Source organism: Mobula hypostoma, chromosome 3, assembly GCF_963921235.1.
Source record: "Mobula hypostoma chromosome 3, sMobHyp1.1, whole genome shotgun sequence".
NCBI classification, from domain to species: Eukaryota; Metazoa; Chordata; class Chondrichthyes; order Myliobatiformes; family Myliobatidae; genus Mobula; species Mobula hypostoma.
This window is the reverse complement of record NC_086099.1, coordinates 71,305,928-71,325,486: the sequence shown is the minus strand read 5'-3', so window position 1 is coordinate 71,325,486 and position 19,559 is coordinate 71,305,928. Positions and strand designations below refer to the sequence as shown.

Here is a 19,559-nt window from a genome sequence, read left to right as displayed (position 1 = left end):
TGATGAAAGATTGAATAGGTTAGGACTTCATTCCTTGGAATGTTGAAGATTGAGGGAAGATTTGATGGAGGCATACTGTCATGTACCCCGTGGCCGGTTAAAGAACCAGCAGAAATGGAAAACACTCAGACTTCCGCCTGCGGCTCGATGGAGTAATACATAAATTTTGCGGCTGCCTTTAATTCCTCCTTTTCCCCAGTTTAAACCTTGAATTTTTACCTTTTATTTCTCGGCTCTTAGAGGGAAATAGTTGTCATCATGTCATATCCTTTAAGAAGTGGAAAATTGCCTTTTGAATCCAGCAATGAAAAGGGAAAAACTCTGAAAGAAAAATCGGAAGATACGCCTGTCTGGGCTGAGCGTTTGGAACGTGCGTTGATGGGTCGCGACAACAAAATAGAGAATAACACTTCTGAGTTGAAGTCGTTCCGACAGAGTTTTCAGACTATTGAGGAAAATATTATTTCCTTGAGTACTGAGTTTAAAGAATAAAGAATCAAAACATCAGATTGTGCATATTTCAACCCGCTTGGAACAGGCTTAACGTAAAATTGTCGAATTAGAGAAGTCTAGTCGAAATAATATACGAATTATCGGACTCAAGGAAGGTTCTGAGAGTGGGAATTTATTGGACTAGTTTGCCAATTTGTTTCAATCTTTGTTTCCGGATATTCTACCTCAACCTCCTGATATTGAAAGAGCTCATAGAATTTTAATATCGAATTCTCAGACCTCAGGTAAATCTCGCCCTATTTTGGTCAACTTTCTTCGCTTTAAAGTTAAAGACCAAATCATAAAATGTGCAAGGAAACAGAGTTTTAAAATTTATCGGTTCTGAGATCCGTTTTTACGAAGATTATCCACGGGAAATTATGGAACAGCGGATCAAATTTGCCCCAGCGATGAAAACTGCTTATGAAAAGGGACTTTTCCCATCGCTTCGCTATCCCGCAAGATTAAAATTATTTCCTAAAGATTCTACACCTCGTGTGTTTTCAGATTCCCAAGCAGCATTGGACATGTTAACTCTATCATGGAGTCGGCTGACGCATGATTTGGGTTGCTGAATAATTTTCTAAAAGAAAACAGGCTTTGAAGATTTTTGATATGCTGAAGATTTCCTTTGACCGATGAACTATTTAAAGAAGAGGTGAATTTCTTGGTTTGACTAATAAATGACTTCTTTGAAGTCTATTTGGTATATGGAGTGAAGTAACACAGTGGACAGATTATTAACTGGTTTGATTATCTGCTTCTTTCTTCCTTTTACTAATTAAGTGATAGCTTTCATAGTTTATATAGACTCTTTCTTATATAGTGAGGAGTGTTTAGAATAGATAATTAGCTTTAGTTTTAAGCTAAAGGAATAATGGTGTCTTGTTCTTGTTTGAGAATGTACTGTTTAGGTTTAATAGCGTCGTTTTGACGCCTTTGGAGACTGTTTTTGCATTCCTAGTTTATTTTCAATGATTAACTATAAACATCTTTTTTCTGTTTCTCTGCCGAGCTTTCTTATCTTAGAGTTATGTGATTTCTTTGTAAAGGGGAGGGGGGAATTGGGAGAAAAACTTTTAAATCACTATTTATATTGAGCTGCATGCGGAGTTCTGCTTTTTTCTTTGGGGAAGCATTTCGGCTTTTCCTTCCTTTTTGCCGGATTTCTACCTTTTGGGATGAGGAGAGGATTTGTTTTTTTTTGCATTTTGGGGTTTATTATAACATTTCTTTTTCAGGTTTTTTCTCATTATGGAGCTTAGGAGCATGCGTGTTTTCTATATGGTTATATTCATCACCGCCATCTTTGATTAGCCCACGATGGTATGCGTGTATTTTCGTGTTTAAAACAATATTCTATGGTTATTAAACAGATAAATGTTATTAGTTGGAATGTACGTGGCTGGAATAACCCTATTAAGTGAAAGAAGACTTAAAATTATTAACCGATTCCAGCCCGATATAATTTTTGTTCAAGAAACACATATCGGAATGGGCGATCCAAATAGATTTTTTAAAACGTGGAAGGGCCTTCAATATCATTCTACTTGTCAAAATAAAACAAAGGGAACATTTATTTTTATTAAAGCTTATATTTTTATCCAAGAAGATATCGTGTCAGATATTAATGGTAGATTTTTAATTATTTAAGGAACAATCTGTAATAGAAAAATTGTCTTGGTTAATCTATATGGACCTAATGTAGATGATCCTTTTTTTAAAAAATGTGTTTGGTTTATTACCAGACTTAAATGAATATATGCTGCTGATTGGAGGTGACTTCAACTGTTGTTTAAACCCTTTGATTGACAAGAGTTCAACCAATCAACAGCTTCCGAGTGGTTCGGCATCACTTATTATTTCCTTTTTATTTGATTATGGTTTGATAGAAATCTGGAGAAATCTACATCCTAATGATAGAGATTATTCTTTTTATTCACATGTCCATAAAAAATACTCGTGAATTGATTATTTTATAGCTGAAATTCCGATTTTTGTCCAAAGTCCAGAAATGTGAATATGATGCTATTGCTGTCTCGGATCATGCATCTTTAAGCTTAACTTTTGAAATGAATGATGTTAGCGATGTAAACTTGCGTTGGCGTTTTCCAGAAAACTTATTACAAAGTTTGGACTTTGTCAAATTTATAGAGACTCAAATAAAAGATTTTTTAATATTACAGAAGATGAAAATTGATTATATGGGATACATTTAAAGCGTATTTGCAAGGTCAGATAATCTCCTATTTGGCTAAGCTTAAGAAACAGACAAAAATAGAGTTAGATAGGATTTCAAAACAAATTAAAGACCTGGATAACACTTATGCAATTTCTCCTAATATTGACTTATTTAAACAAAGGGTTGAACTTCAATCACAATGTAATTTATTATTAACTTATCCTATTGAAAGAAGTTTGCTTAAATTAAAAAGTCAATTTTATGTGTTTGGAGATGAAAGTAATAAGCTATTAGCATCCCAACTAAAAGCAGTTAAAGCTAAAAGACAAATTTTAAAAATTCGTAAGGGAGATGGTAGTTTAGCTTGTAACTATAAAGATATTAATAAAATTTTTCAAGACTATTACAGTGAACTTTAGAAGTCTCAGTTTCCAGTTGATCCTTCTAAAATGAATGCCTTTTTACAAAAGATTGATTTTCCTAGAATATCTGTTGAAGATCAACAAATTCTTGATACTCCTTTTACTGAAAGAGAAATTCAGAAAGCTATTTTTTCAATGCAATCTGGTAAAGCTCCTGGACTAGATGGTTTTTGGGCAGGATTTTATAAAAAATTTGAAAATTTGCTTACTCCTTATAGAAATGTTTAAAGATTCTTTTTTGTTAGGAGAGTTACCTTCTACATTTTATGAAGCTTCTATTTCTTTAATTCTTAAGAAAGATAAAGACCCTACAGATTGTGCTTCATATAGACTTATCTCATTATTAAATGTAGATGCCAAAGTTCTTTTAAAAATAATGGCTAATCGGTTGGAGAATATACTAGCTAAAATTATTTCTCAGGACCAAACAGGTTTTATAAAAGGCCGTTATTCTTTTTCTAATACTCGGAGACTGTTAAATGTTATATACTCGTCCCCCTCGAACTCCCCAATGTGTTGTTTCTCTTGATGCTGAAAAGGCATTTGATGGAGTTGAATGGAAATGTTTATTGAACGTTTTAGAGAAATTTAGCTTTGGTTCTAATTCTAATGAGTGGATTAGAATGATATATAAAAGCCCTATTGCCACTGTAATTAATAACTGTAGATCCCCCTTTTTTCGACTTTCGTGGGGTACGAGACAAGGATGTCTGTTAAGTCCTTTAATTTGGTGCTGGAACCTTTGGCTATTGCACTTTGTGAGGCTAAGGATATTCAAGGAATTTCCATAAATGGGATTATTCAAAAGATTTCCCTTTATGCTGATGATCTCTTAGTTTATATTTCGAATCCTGAAGAATCCATTCCTAATTTATTGAAATTATTAAATGAATTTGGAAAGTTTTCAGGATATAAATTAAACCTGCATAAAAGTGAATTACTTCCTTTAAATGATTCTGCTTTTATATATGATGATATTCCTTTTAAAGTTATGGATTCTCTTAAATACTTGGGTATTATCATCACTAAAAATTATGGAGACCTTTATAGAGCTAATTTAGTTCCTTTAGTGGATTTTATGAAGCAATTATTTTCTAGATGGAATCCTCTTACACTTTCATTAGTTGGTCGAATTCATGCAGTTAAAATGATGATCTTACCAACATTTTTATGTATTTCAAAATATTCCTTTTTTTTTAACTAAGAAGTTTTTTGATCAGGTTGACTCTATTATTTCATCTTTTGTTTGGAATAATCAAAGACCAAGAATTGGAAAATGTCATTTACAAAAATTAAAGGATGGAGGTCTTGCTTTGCCTAATTTAATAATGTATTATTGGGCGCTATGCGTGTTCTTGGTTATATTGGACCAATAAAAATGAACGTCCACCATGGGTTGACTTGGAATTGAAAGCTGTGAAACAATTTTATTTAAGTTCGTTATTAGGAGCTTCTTTACCTGTACAACTAGCCAAATTTTCTATTTTAAATATTAATCCTATGATTAAGCAGTCATTACTAATTTGGAACCAGTTTCGTAAGTTTTTTTAATCTTAAAAAATTTAACCTTCTTAGTTTAATTTATCAAAACTATTTATTTAAACCTTCACTTAGTGATCCTACCTTTTCTCTTTGGAGGAATAAAGGAATTTATTCTTTTATGGATTTGTTTCAAGAAGGCCGATTGATGTCCTTTGAGAAATTAGTAACTAAATTCATCATCATAGGCATCCGTTAGTCTCGTGAGACCATGGATTTGCGCCTTGGAAGGTTTCCAGGGCGCAGGCCTGGGCAGGGTTGTATGGAAGACCGGCAGTTGCCCATGCTGCAAGTCTCCCCTCTCCACGCCACCGATGTTGTCCAAGGGAAAGGCACTAGTGCCGATACAGCTTGGCACCAGTATCGTCGCAGAGCAATGTGTGGTTAAGTGCCTTGCTCAAGGACACAATGCGCTGCCTCAGCTGAGGCTCGAACTAGCGACCTTCAGATCACTAGACCAACGCCCTAACCACTTGGCCACGTGCCAACACGTAACTATGTACTCTCTTTCATACTCACACTTTTTGCAATGTCTTCAGGTCAGACATTTTTACAAGAAGATTTAAGTAATTTTCCATATATACAAGATTCTGACCTGTTAGACACTATTTTAAAAATCAACCCTTTAGTGAAAGGTTTTATTGGGAAAATTTATAATTTACTATTACAACAGGATAATTATCCTCTACTTAAGATTAAGGAAGATTGGGAAAGAGAGCTTAACGTGACCTTGATAACAGAGGATTGGTTGCGAATTTTGAAGTTGGTTAACTCTTCTTCGAGTTGCGCCATTCTTTGATTCAATTTAAAATTGTATATCGTTATTATTTGACAAAGGAGAGACTGTCTAAAATGTTTCCTAATGTTAATAGTCAGTGTGGTAGATGTAAAACTGAGATAGCTACATTGACACATATGTTTTGGTCGTGTTCTGTACTGAAACAGTTTTGGAAATCTATTTTTTCTACAATTTCTAAAGCTTTAAAAATTAGTTTACAACCTAATAAATTGCTAGTTTTGTTTGGTATAATTCCTCAATATATTCATGGTATTTCGATATCAGGCCAATATGTAATTGCATTTGTTACATTATTGGCTGGAAGGGCTATTTTATTAAAATGGAAAGATGCTTCTGCTCCCTCGTTGATACAATGGTTCTCTCAGATGATGTTATGTCTTAGTTTGGAAAAAATCAGAAGTCAAACTTTTGATCCTCGATTTGACTTTGAGAAAAGGTGGGGCTCTTTTGCCTGCTACTATCATTTGATTTGATTTAATTAAGATGGTTCCCTTCTGATTCTTGGGTAAATGGATTTGGTTGGTGGATTGATGTCTTTTTTTTTATATAGAAACTTGTATGGCGTATAGCTCCGGGTTTATGCTCCAGCTGGTTTTTTTCCTTTTTTTTTGTTTGTTAGTCGGGGTTTTTTTGTTTTAGTTAGTAGGAGTTCTTTTTTCCTTCTTTCTTTTTTCAAAAAAATATAGCTTTAACATTTTGTTTTAATTATTATTATTCATATACTGTTTAGTTTGGTTAATAGTTTGACTCTTATTATACTTATTGATATATTGATTTGATTATTTTAATGTATTTTTCTTGTCAATTTTCAATAATTAATAAAAAGATTTAAAATGAAATGAAAACACTGGAGTCCAGTATTGCTATTAACTAATGGTATTTATTAGTAACTACGCAATACAGTAATATAAATGCAGATAAATCAAACAGGTTAGCAATGATTATATGTAAGTATGTGTGGAAATATATGAAAACCAAGCTTCAAGTTGGGGGGGTAAATAGATAGTCTTACGATGATGAGTAAAGTTCAGTTCAGTTCGTGGTATTGAGTTGAGTAGTGATGGGGGAGGGGGGGAGAGAGAGAGAGAGAGAGGAAGATTTGAGTTTTCAGGTGAGCTGACACTGTCAATCTTCCCGTTGTCCTCTGAAATCCTTTCGAAGTTACCACAACAAAGGGGACCACAACAAAGGGGACTGTTCTTTTGTGGAGGAATTATCAACCCAGGCGAGGGTTGGACAAACAAATAACTCCCCACCGGTCACACCCTTTTCACACTGCGAGAACCACTGATCAATCTGCCTGATCAATCCTCCAAAAACCCACCTTTTCTGTGGGCACAACAAAGCTCATTCAGTGTCCAAAACCATGTGTCTGTAGGTCTATCATCTGACCTTCTATTTATCTCACCGTGCTGAATACCAATTGTCTCTCAAACAGCTCCTCCCTTCTCTCTCTGTAAGAATTTCCAAGCAGGCAGCGTCCTTGTAGAAAGTATAAACATGCTGTGAGCAGTCTTCGCCTCTCTCGCGCTCCAAAAGCACAGTTCATAGGGGTAATTCAGGACCCCATCACAGTACAAAATTATGAGGGGTATAAACAGGGTAAGAACATGCAGGCTTTTTCCACTGAGATTGAGTGGGACTACAACTAGAGGTCATGGATTAAGGATGAAAGGTGAAAAGTTTAAGGAGAACATGAGGGGAAACTACTTCACTCAGGATGGAACAACTTGCCAGCACAAGTGGTGCATGTGAGCTCAATTTCAACGTTTAAGAGAAGTTTGGGTAGGTACATGAATGGCAGGGGTATAGAGGGCTATGGTCCTCATGTAGGTCAATGGGACTAGGCAGTTTAAATGGTTTGGCATGGACTAGATGGAGTGAAGGGCCTGTTTCTATGCTGTACATTTCTATGACTCCATATCTTATGGTCTTATCATTAAGATTAGGTCAGATGCAGCTAGTAAGAGTGTTTATATATTCCAAGAGAAAGGTTAGTGTATGCAAATGAAGAGAAACACAGCTACAGAAGAGTAAAGCAGGAGGAAACATCAAGGGGGAAACAACTTCAAATGAATTTAATGATCTACTTTCAGCAGTATTAAAGTATGGAGATTGGAAATATAGTAAATGCACTCAGAAGTCAGCGAGAGATTTGTATGGTCATATGAATTTGGTTGCAATTCCAGCTACAGCTTAAAAAAATCTGAACTGTTGTCAAGCATGTTTAGTAACATTATCTGTATGTTTAAGTGGAGTTAATTCCATGTAGAATTAACTAATTTTTAGGTTGAATAAAGTTTTAGCAGCCATATGCTAGAATGTATAATTTACTAAAAGAAATTTGGGCTCTGGATATAGCTAGCCCATTGGAACAAATACGCATACCTATTAATTAATTTTTATTTTCTTCCAGGGTTTGTGTCGGTATCTGGAAAAATCCTTTTCAGATGTGAAAGACCGAGGTGTCGTGATTGGTTTTGATGCACGTGCTCACCCTCCCAGTGGAAGCAGCAGTCAAAGGTGAAGTTGAGGAATGAGTTAATGTTCTGTGTATTTTGTAATTTTCTATACAAATTGTGTGCAAGAAAATAGCTTATTTTGAAAGGACCTACTCAGTTTATGTAGTGAAATGTACCAGATTGAAGAGAGAAGTTAACTAGGCTCCTGAATCTCTGTAAATGAAAATCTTTGTAAATATAAGAGAAGGACGACCTGACCTGTTTCAATATAGACTAAGAAGGGAAGCACCCAGCCTTGTTGAATTTGATATTGGATTTGGAAGGCTGCAATGAGCTTTGTTGCTCAAACATACAATCAGCCTCACTAACAGAGTGATCAGAATGGCACTGGGAGATGGTGTTAGAAAGACAGGCAACAGAGAGCTCAAGTCACCATTGCTGACTGAATGCTGGTGCTCAGCAACTTCACTTGATAGGGTTGTTTGTATCGTGTCTCCTGTGCTTGCGTTGGATTGTGTCAAAAGAAGGGGAATGGTTGGTGAAGATGGAAGAACAAGTAAGGAAGTATGAAGAAAATGGTTCCTTCAAAATGCCAGAGAAGGAGCGGAGAGAATGTGTGGAATTGGTGGAATCTTGTTGGCACTGGTGGAAATTACAAACGATGAAAGGCTGATCTGTTGAAAGCACAGACTAGTGGGTGAGAGGATGAGCAGCATAGAAACGTTGTCCTTGCTCTGTCAAGGTGGAAAGAAGGTGAGTGAAGTACAGGAAAAAGAATAGTCATGAGATTAGTTAACTTTGCAGAATAGAAACCACAGTTCGGGAAGAAAGAAAGCACCTTGGAGGTGCCAACGTGGAAAATCTCATTATTGGTGCAAGTGCAATGACGACAGATGAAGGTGAATCTGTGAGAAGGGAATAAGGTCCTTACAGGAGACGGTGGGAGGAAATATAGTCAAGATAGCTGTGGCCATCTAGAGGCTTGTAATAATATTTGTCGGTAGCTTATTCTGTAAGATGGCGACAGAGAGATCCAAATAGGGAAGTTAAGAGATGGAACATGTGAGAACAATGCGGAAATAAATAATGCAATTTTAGAACTGAATGAGTGCAGAAAGCCTCAGTGACACCATGGATTAGAAAAAGAGTTCAGGGCGGGAGCCCTGAGCAGAAGTAAAGCAGTAAGCTTTAAATGTATCTCGCTAAAGGCATGCATAGCTTGTGCTCATGCAAGTTTCTATCGCCAAACCTTTCAATGTGAAGAAAGTGAATACAATGGAATGGAAACAGAAGCAGTTTCGTGTGTTCAGCGAGTTAAATGACTGTGCTGGTACAAGGGAAATGTTCCAAGGACATCATTGCGGTGTGGGATAGAGATATGGAGGGATTGTACCTTCACGATCAAGGAATAGGAAGCTGGCAAAGTGGCAATCCATGAACAAATAATTCCTTTTTCTAGACTATTTACTTATTTTGTAATTTTTATTAACTTTGTCTTTGCACTGTACTGCTACCACAGAGCAACAAATTTCATGTCACATAAGACAGTGATAATAAACCTGATTCTGAAATTGCAGGTGTTGTGAGTGTAAGTAGGAAGGAATTGACACCATCCTTTCTCCCCTTGTTCAAGGCAGGAAGCAAGAGGTTTTGAGAAGCAAGTGTAGGCCAAAACAATGGGTCCACTGGGACAGATGTGCTTGTGCATCACAGGCAGGTGGTTAAAATGATATAACAAGGCTTATTGTAAGCTTGAGGAACAGCACTTCATTTTCTGTCTGGGCAAATTACAGCATTTCAGACTCAGTGCTTTCATGTAACATTTAAGGTAACATGCTTTCATGCTGGACCTGTAGACAGGCCCTGCAATTTGTCCCCTTTTCTTATTGTTTCCCATGGATAAAACCGTAGCTTCACTATTATTCATGACGAGGGAGGTCTCCTTTGTTTTGCCCATCAATCCCCGCCCTCCCCCCCCCCACACACGCACACACTTCAATGCAACTGAAAGCTAACATATTTTCACCCTTTCTCACTTCTGTTGAAAGGTCTTTGGCTAACCTTTGCTCTTTCCAGAGATGTGTCTGACTTGCTGAGTCTTTCAGATCTCCAGCATCTGCAGTGTTTTTGATTTTGCGGCTGGAAAATTGCTGGCAGGGAATGGCTAGTAAGTGCATGGAGTCCTCACATTTTAGGTTTTTCACACATTTGATTGAGAAAATAGTGTGGTTAATAATTTTTTTGTTGAACCTATTTAGTAAAATGTTGTCCAGTCCAATTATCTAAATTGCTTACTATTGAAGCTTCCACAATTAATAAAATGACCTTTTTTGTAAGCACTTTTTGTGTTGATGCAAAGCGCTGGAATGAGTTGAGCAAGAGAGTCCTCCTCCTTTCCATTCCTGATGAACGGGCTTGGCCTGAATTGTCGACTCTTTATTCCTCTTCATAGATGCTGCCTGAACTGTTGAGTTCCTCCAGCGTTTTTTGTGTGACTCTCTGGACTTCTAGCATCTGCAGAATCTCTTGTGTTTATGAAATGACCATTGTGCAGGCTTTTGAATCTTCTCATTAAAGTTGAGCAAGAGAGTGTCTTGTCTATGCGACTCCCTTGCCCACTCATCCCTCCTGTGACCTCCCTGCTGTCACTTTTTCTTGCAAGTGGGTCAAGTGCTACACCTGCCCCTACACTTCCTCCCTGACCACTATTCAGAGCCCCAAACAGTACTTCCAAATGAGATGACACTTCACCTGTGAGTCTGTTGGGGTCGTCTACTATATCCGATGTGGCCTCCTCGATGTCGATGATAGCCATCGTAGATTGGGCGATTGCTCTGTCAAGCACATTCACTCTGTCTGCCACAAAAGGCATGTTTTCCTGGTGACCACCGATTTTAATTCTACTTCCCATTCCATTCAGACATGTTGGTCCTTGGCCGCCTCTACTGCCACGGTGAGGCCATTCAAGTTGGAGGAGTAACACCTCGTATTCTGTCTGAATTGCCTCCAACATGACGGCATGAGCATCGATTTCTTTAACTTGCCATAATTTCTCCTCCTTCCCTTCTTTCTTTAGCAATTCCCTATTATGGTTACTGTCTCACCTCTATCTTCTCCTTACCACCCTCCAGTTCCCCCCCCTTCCCTTTCTCCCATGATTCACACTCCTCTTCTATCAGATTCCTCCCTTATCCCTTTACCTCTTCCACCTATCACCACCCAGGCTCGCACTTCATCCCCCCCCATCCCTCACTCACCCACCCAACTTCCTCTTCACCTGGTTTCACCCATCACTTGCCAACTTGTACTCCTCTCCTCCCCTCCCCCCACCTTCTTATTCTGGCTTCTTCCCCCTCCTTTCCATTCCTGATGAATGGGCTTGGCCTGAAATGTCGACTCTTTATTCCTCTTCATAGATGCTGCCTGACCTGTTGAGTTCCTCCAGCATTTTTTGTGTGACGCTCTGGACTTCTAGCATCTGCAGAATCTCTTGTGTTTATGAAATGACCATTGTGCAGGTTTTTGAATCTTCTCATTAAAGTTAGCATTAATCAAATGTTTTCCTTTTTTAATTTTAAAGTTAACTTATTTCTGTGTTTTTTTTTTCAGATTTGCCCGATTTGCTGCCACTGTTCTGATTAGCCAGGGTATTCCTGTGTATCTTTTCTCTCAGATTACTCCAACACCATTTGTGGTATGTGTTCACCAATTCATGTATGTTAAATGTATAGGTGTCTTGTCTATATGACACTGCTACACTGATTTCTTCTCTCTGCATTTAAATTGCATTTAAATTATAATAGTTATTATTTTCTTTGTAGCATGGTTTTTCCATCTGTTGGGGTTGGTACGAAGGCATGTTAGGGACATTTAAGAGACTCTTAGATAGCCAAATGGATGAAAGAAAAATAAAGGAATATGTGGGAGGTAAGGGTTAAATTGATCTTGGAGTAGGTTAAAGGAACGGCACAACATCATGGCTTGTACTGTGGTATGTTCATCCTCGGATACAGAGGTGTTATGCTTAAAGGTTTCAGTGAATGGAAAGGGCGTAATAAGAGATTGATCATTGGAGGTTGAGTATTGAATTAACGAATTGGAAAAGATAAGAGTGGGGTTGATCTCTCGGATATTGGAAGTAAATGTGAACAATAGAATGGATAAGTGGCTGAACAAATTTTGTTACTGTTACAGCAGGGGGTCACATACACTAAACCAATGCAGATTTAAAGGTGAAACATGTGGAAAAAATGCAACAAAGTAGGACATGTACAAAGAGTATGTTGGCCAGACAAAAATAAATGGATTGCAAAGGGAAAAAGAGAACAAGTAAAGTTGCAGTTTTAAAAAGAGCAGTAATCTGCATGCTGTTGTTGAAAAATCTGATAATGATGAGAGTGGCAGAAGAATGAGTAGCCTTGAGAGTTACAATGTGAAAACTGACATGAAATAAGCAATATGACTTACACTGGAAGTGAACGGCCAGTGAGCTAGATCACATGGAGGGTGGTGGAATTCTTTCCAAGTTTGAGTGCATTGGAGCCCATGGGCAACACCCACAATCCCAGTAGCCAGGAAGAATGGGTCTGTCAGGATCTGTGAAGCTTTTAAGGTCACCATCAACACAGTACCGTAAGTAGATCAATAACCTCTGCCCAGGGTAGAGTATGTCTTTGCAAACCTTTCTGGAGGGAAACACTTAAGCAAAGTGGACTTCGCTGAGTTCTGCCTGTGGATGGAGATGAAAGAGGAGTCCAAAGTGTTTCTCACCATGAACACTCAAAGGGCTTTATCAATATAATCGGCTTATTTTTAGAGTAGTATCTGCACCTGTAGTCCGGCAGAAAGCTGTGGAGTGGAGCAAGTGCTGCAAGGCTGCTCAGGCACTTAGTATCATCTGAGTGACAACATTGTTACTGATGAGGATAACAAGAAACATCTTCAAAATCTCAAGACAGTGTTAAAAAGTTTAGAAGATTTTGGGCTCAGAGCGTGACATGTCAAGTGTAAATTCTTTAAACCAAGCATCACTTAATGTGGGCACAAGAATTACACAATGGTGCTGAGAAAATTGAAACAGTGGTAGATACCCCAAGGCCAAAGAATGCGACGACAGTTGTGTTTTCCTTTTTAGGGTTTACCATTTACTATAGTAGAACACACTGCACTAACACTGAATCAGAAGTTCACTAATTTCCACTTTGCATATTGCAATGCAGCACCCTCCATACCAACAACTCACCAGCTATGCTGTTCGCGGGTTGTCCCTTGTGCTCTCACTTGGATCTCCTCAAACTCAATTTCAGAAAGAGTATGCAGGACAAACAGCTGAGACAAATTGAGGGCTCCTCAAGCAAGGAGGTCCGATGTTTCACTCCTGGACAAGCAGTCTTGGCGATGGTCTGCAGAGGTGAGCAAAAGTAGGTACCTGACCAGACTAAGGACAGAACTGGACCACTCTCTTACGAAGTAGAGATTTCGTCTGATGTCATCTGGAGACAACACATCGATCAGTTGAACAGAACAGTCAATTGTTTGAGAGTAAGAGTATCCAGAGCTGTCAGAACCATTCCTGCAGTCTCATAGTCAGCTCCTACAATCATCACGCAGGAGGTCCCAGAAGCTGAGGTAGTTTCATAGCCACAAATCTCACCTGCCATGCAGTGATTCCACCCCCAACCCCACCCCCCCAGCCTGGTCAGGAAAAACATTATCCCACAAGGTAATAGCTAGGTAGAGAGGAGTGTAGAGAATTCAATATTTCTGTCCTATTTGAGTAATATTGTAAACATATGGTTTGATTAAGCATCACACATCAAAGTTGCTGGTGAACGCAGCAGGCCAAGCAGCATCTGTAGGAAGAGGTGCAGTTGAAGTTTCAGGCCGAGACCCTTCGTCAGGACTAACTGAAGGAAGAGTGAGTAAGGGATTTGAAAGTAGGAGGGGGAGGGGGAGATCCAAAATGATAGGAGAAGACAGGAGGGGGAGGGATGGAGCCAAGAGCTGGACAGGTGATAGGCAAAAGAGGATACGAGAGGATCATGGAACAGGAGGTCCGGGAAGAAAGACGGGGGGGGGACCCAGAGGATGGGCAAGAGGTATATTCAGAGGGACAGAGGGTAAAAAAGGAGAGAAAGAATGTGTGTATAAAAATAAGTAACAGATGGGGTACGAGGGGGAGGTGGGGCCTAGAGGAAGTTAGAGAAGTCGATGTTCATGCCATCAGGTTGGAGGCTACCCAGACGGAATATAAGGTGTTGTTCCTCCAATCTGAGTGTGGCTTCATCTTTACAGTAGAGGAGGCCGTGGATAGACATGTCAGAATGGGAATGGGATGTGGAATTAAAATGTGTGGCCACTGGGAGATCCTGCTTTCTCTGGCGGACAGAGCGTAGATGTTCAGCAAAGCGGTCTCCCAGTCTGCGTCGGGTCTCGCCAATATATAAAAGGCCACATCGGGAGCACCGGACGCAGTATATCACCCCAGTCGACTCACAGGTGAAGTGTTGCCTCACCTGGAAGGACTGTTTGGGGCCCTGAATGGTGGTAAGGGAGGAAGTGTAAGGGCATGTGTAGCACTTGTTCCGTTTACACGGATCAGTGCCAGGAGGGAGATCAGTGGGGAGGGATGGGGGGGACGAATGGACAAGGGAGTTGTGTAGGGAGCGATCCCTGCGGAATGCAGAGAGAGGGGGGGAGGGGAAGGTGTGCTTAGTGGTGGGATCCCGTTGGAGGTGGCGGAAGTTACGAAGAATAATATGTTGGACCCGGAGGCTGGTGGGGTGGTAGGTGAGGACCAGGGGAACCCTATTCCTAGTGGGGTGGCAGGAGGATGGAGTGAGAGCAGATGTACGTGAAATGGGGGAGATGCGTTTAAGAGCAGAGTTGATAGTGGAGGAAGGGAAGCCCATTTCTTTAAAAAAGGAAAACATCTCCCTCGTCCTAGAATGAAAAGCCTCATCCTGAGAGCAGATGCGGCGGAGATGGAGGAATTGCGAGAAGGGGATGGCGTTTTTGCAAGAGACAGGGTGAGAAGAGGAATAGTCCAGATAGCTGTGAGAGTCAGTAGGCTTATAGTAGACATCAGTGGATAAGCTGTCTCCAGAGACAGAGACAGAAAGATCGAGAAAGGGGAGGGAGGTCACATCAAAGTTGCTGGTGAACGCAGCAGGCCAAGCAGCATCTCACATCAAAGTTGCTGGTGAACGCAGCAGGCCAAGAAAGGGGCTTCCCTTCCTCCACTATCAACTCTGCTCTTAAACGCATCTCCCCCATTTCACGTACATCTGCTCTCACTCCATCCTCCCGCCACCCCACTAGGAATAGGGTTCCCCTGGTCCTCACCTACCACCCCACCAGCCTCCGGGTCCAACATATTATTCTCTGTAACTTCCGCCACCTCCAACGGGATCCCACCACTAAGCACATCTTCCCCTCCCCCCCCCCTGCATTCCGCAGGGATCGCTCCCTACACAACTCCCTTGTCCATTTGTCCCCCCCATCCCTCCCCACTGATCTCCCTCCTGGCACTTATCCGTGTAAGCGGAACAAGTGCTACACATGCCCTTGCACTTCCTCCCTTACCACCATTCAGGGCCCCAAACAGTCCTTCCAGGTGAGGCAACACTTCACCTGTGAGTCGACTGGGGTGATATACTGCATCCGGTGCTCCCGATGTGGCCTTTTATATATTGGCGAGACCCGACGCAGACTGGGAGACCGCTTTGCTGAACACCTACGCTCTGTCCGCCAGAGAAAGCAGGATCTCCCAGTGGCCACACATTTTAATTCCACATCCCATTCCCATTCTGACATGTCTATCCACGGCCTCCTCTACTGTAAAGATGAAGCCACACTCAGATTGGAGGAACAACACCTTATATTCCGTCTGGGTAGCCTCCAACCTGATGGCATGAACATCGACTTCTCTAACTTCCGCTAGGCCCCACCTCCCCCTCGTACCCATCTGTTTCTTATTTTTCTGCACACATTCTTTCTCTCACTCTCCTTTTTTACCCTCTGTCCCTCTGAATATACCTCTTGCCCATCCTCTGGGTCCCCCCCCCCCCTTGTCTTTCTTCCCGGACCTCCTGTCCCATGATCCTCTCGTATCCCCTTTTGCCTATCACCTGTCCAGCTCTTGGCTCTATCCCTCCCCCTCCTGTCTTCTCCTATCATTTTGGATCTCCCCCTCTCCCTCCCACTTTCAAATCCCTTACTCACTCTTCCTTCAGTTAGTCCTGACGAAGGGTCTCGGCCTGAAACGTCGACTGCACCTCCTCCTACAGATGCTGCCTGGCCTGCTGCGTTCACCAGCAACTTTGATGTGTGTTGCTTGAATTCCAGCATCTGCAGAATTCCTGTTGTTTGATTAAGCATTCTTTGTTTACATAGTTCATTATAGGTTCTGCATAAGAATTGTGTGAATGGCATTCTTCATTACGCCACCATGTCGTATATGAGAGCCTTAAAAAAAACACTAAGTACACAAGTATCCCTTGACACTTGTTTTTTTTTCCTTTTGATTTGTTTCTGGACTTGCAAAACATAACACTTGCATTGTGCAAAATTTTAATTAGTGAGCAGTACTGTCAATCATTAACTTCCATGCATGGTAAGAAGTCAGAAACTTTTCAATATCCTTCCGGTAAAGTTGCAACAAATGAGAAGCATTTATCCAATGGCCTATGTTGCTGAATAGTACAGTGATGGTGTGCTTATCCCCATTAACAACAGTTCACAGACTCCTTCCCATTACCCTGATCACATGAAAGGTTAAATTTAATGGTTTTCATGGGCAGCAATAGGTATTCTCCAGTGTCCTACTATTTACTTTCATGATAAAGTAAATTAAATTAAAACTTCTCTTGCAAAGATTCAGGAAGTGAAAATTCGCAGAGGAAGAGCAACCTTTACTGTTCTGCAGCAAGATGCCTTGCAGCCACAAGGGGGCAGGCCATCTACAACCAAACCACGTTCAATTGATAGAATTGCAGTCTGTAAATATTTATCTAAAAGAAGCAATATTATCAAGTTCAAATTACAACATTTTGTGTATTCCTAAATATTTTAAAGTCACTTTTTTAAAACACAGCAAATTAAGATGGGTTGTAAGATTCTAGGTTTCTATAAGTGGCTTGTATTTGAAGATAAAAACTGTGCATTATAAGGAGGAAGTGTGCAAGAAAACAATTGATGCAATAGAGAATCAGCCTCTGATTAGAACAAAGGAAATAGTAAAATTTTACTATTGGGACTTTCCAAAGATGTGACAGCATACCATGTTGTGGGAGTTTCCCCAAAGACAGTTTGATTGTAAGATGGATTGTTACTGTGCTCTGATTGGAAATAACAGCATGCATAAGTTTCTTAGACAGATTGGACATTTGGTTGGCTAATTTATTGACCTTTTGGTTCATTTTTCAGCGGGTTCAGCTGGAGCTACCATTGCATCTGCACTGGAAGGTCTTATTCCTTCTGGACATTTAGATGCAGACTGCCAGATACAGTTTGTAGTCCATTTCTGTTCCAGCAATCTTTGAGCCTCTGATCTTCCCCATAAATCAGCGTAATCAGGATAAATATATGTGATATATAGTGTCCGGGTAATTTAACTTGTTCTTCTATTAATGTACTTCTGGCATCTGAGGACTTTGTATTTTAATTCCACTTGTAAAACTACTGGAGATCTCATCAATTCTTGTTGTAGGTACAATGTCTTCAGAAACTTCAAAAAAAAAATCTTTATTTCCCTTAATGTCAATGGTTTTTGTCTGTTCAGGTGATGTTTATTTTGCATTTGACTTCTGTTTCCTCTTCTACTTTTGCAATTCAAACATTTTTCTCCACTGCTTTTGGGCATTGATGATACTATGCCTCTAACTTGAAATTAACCCTAATTGCCTATTACCTATTATATTGAAATTATCAATGATTTCCTGAATCTCTGACCTACTTTTCACTCACAATTGCTGTAAAGGTGCTGAGTTTTGTTATTAGTCTTTAGCTTTCAGGTGTCTGAGATGCTCTTTCCTGTGTGGTGTGTGGAAATTTGCAATCCACGAATCTCTTGAGTTTATAGTTAATTAACTCATTGATCTCCTAACCATCCTCATCAAATCTGTTTGCAGGCAGAGTGTCAAAGAGCCTCTATTCAGATGCTAAGTATGGTGGAATTCAGAGCCTAAAGCCCAATTTATACTTTTGCGTCAAATGTACGCCGTAGATACCGCGTACCCTACGCCGTAGGGTGACGTGCACCTCCCCAAAAATGTAACTCACGCATCGCAGCGATGCAGACCGCAACAACTGTGATTAGTCTGCTTGGTAGCATCATATTTCCTCCTACGCATTTCCGGTTGCTTTTCTCTGCCATGTCTGTACACTGATGCAAAATAAATGGTTGGAGACAATGAACCAAATCGTCAAATCTACCTGCTGACATCCGAAAATATCTGAAATGCATTTCCTCATCCATGTCTGTCACGAAAAAACTCAACACAGTGACATAGAAACCCCACTGCCAACTAGCGTTTTGGCGGTGAATTGCAGAGCGATGCAGACACAACTATGCATGCTCGCTACGGCATCAGGGTATGCAAAAGTATAAATCAGGCCTACAGCGTAGCCCGTACGCACAAGTATAAATCAGCCTTTAGAGTACATTTCCTAAAGCCCCTGTTGTTTGGGAGTTTTCAAGTTGTCAATGACTGAAGTTAGCTTTATTGGTAGAGTTCTGGAGGCATCTGAAGCAATTGTTGCTTCAGCAAACCATTACACTGATTATATTTTTTTCTGTTGGCCATTAAGTTTATAAAATGACAGATTAAGGTTTTATAATGAGTAGTGGGTCATAAAGCTTAACTTGGACTCAAATATAAACCATATTTGCATCAATTCTCTATTCCTGATGCTGCATATACAAATGAATTAAAAAGTACTGCATGATTAATGGAATCTACGTTCTCACTATAAAGCTTAAAATTAATGTGTTCATTATTCATTAACTATGCTAAAATGACCATGACTAATTTTTTGCTATAACAAAGTTCTTAAAAATAATTGCATTTATATTTATGCCTCGGAATCTCTGATATTACAACTCAATCCTGCAAGAATCAAGGAGTTAATTATATTTATAGATTCAAATAATGACTTGAATTTTTCGATACCATTATGAAATCACTTGACTAGTTTAATGTCTTGTGACCTCTGCCAATTTTGCACTAATTTCCTTTGCATTGCTTTCTATTTGCTTCTGATATTGGAAGCTCACTTGACAGTGGCTTGTCTGTTACAAAGACCTTCAGCCCATCTGCTGAAACCTTTATACTTTTATTATCTCAGACTTGGCTATTCAGTGGCTCTTGGCTGGTTTCCCATTTTCCACCCTTTGTAAATGTCAGCCTGTTCTTTGTTCTGTGTATATTTTAACTTGCTTCGGGTCCCAGTTGTTTATCACTCTTCTGTTCGATGGCATAGTCAGTTTGAGTCAATCAATAATTTTAATTTAAAACTCTCATCCTTTTGTTCATGAACTCTTTCTTCCTTAAGCAACAATTTCAAATCCATTTACAAACCCCATTTCCAGAAAAGTTGGGATATTTTCCAAAATGCAATAAAAACAAAAATCTGTGATATGTTAATTCACATGAACCTTTATT

General features: G+C 39.7%; 1 protein-coding gene across 1 annotated transcript in view; it reads left to right on the top strand.

Moving 5' to 3' along the window:
- The window catches only part of pgm2 (phosphoglucomutase 2), a 66,323-nt gene that overhangs the window by 8,055 nt on the left and 38,709 nt on the right, over positions 1–19,559 (top strand). Inside the window, exons 3-4 of the mRNA XM_063043309.1 lie at positions 7,851–7,957; positions 11,506–11,590. Of these exons, the coding sequence (XP_062899379.1) occupies positions 7,851–7,957; positions 11,506–11,590 (192 nt within the window). The remainder of the gene's footprint in view (positions 1–7,850; positions 7,958–11,505; positions 11,591–19,559) is intronic.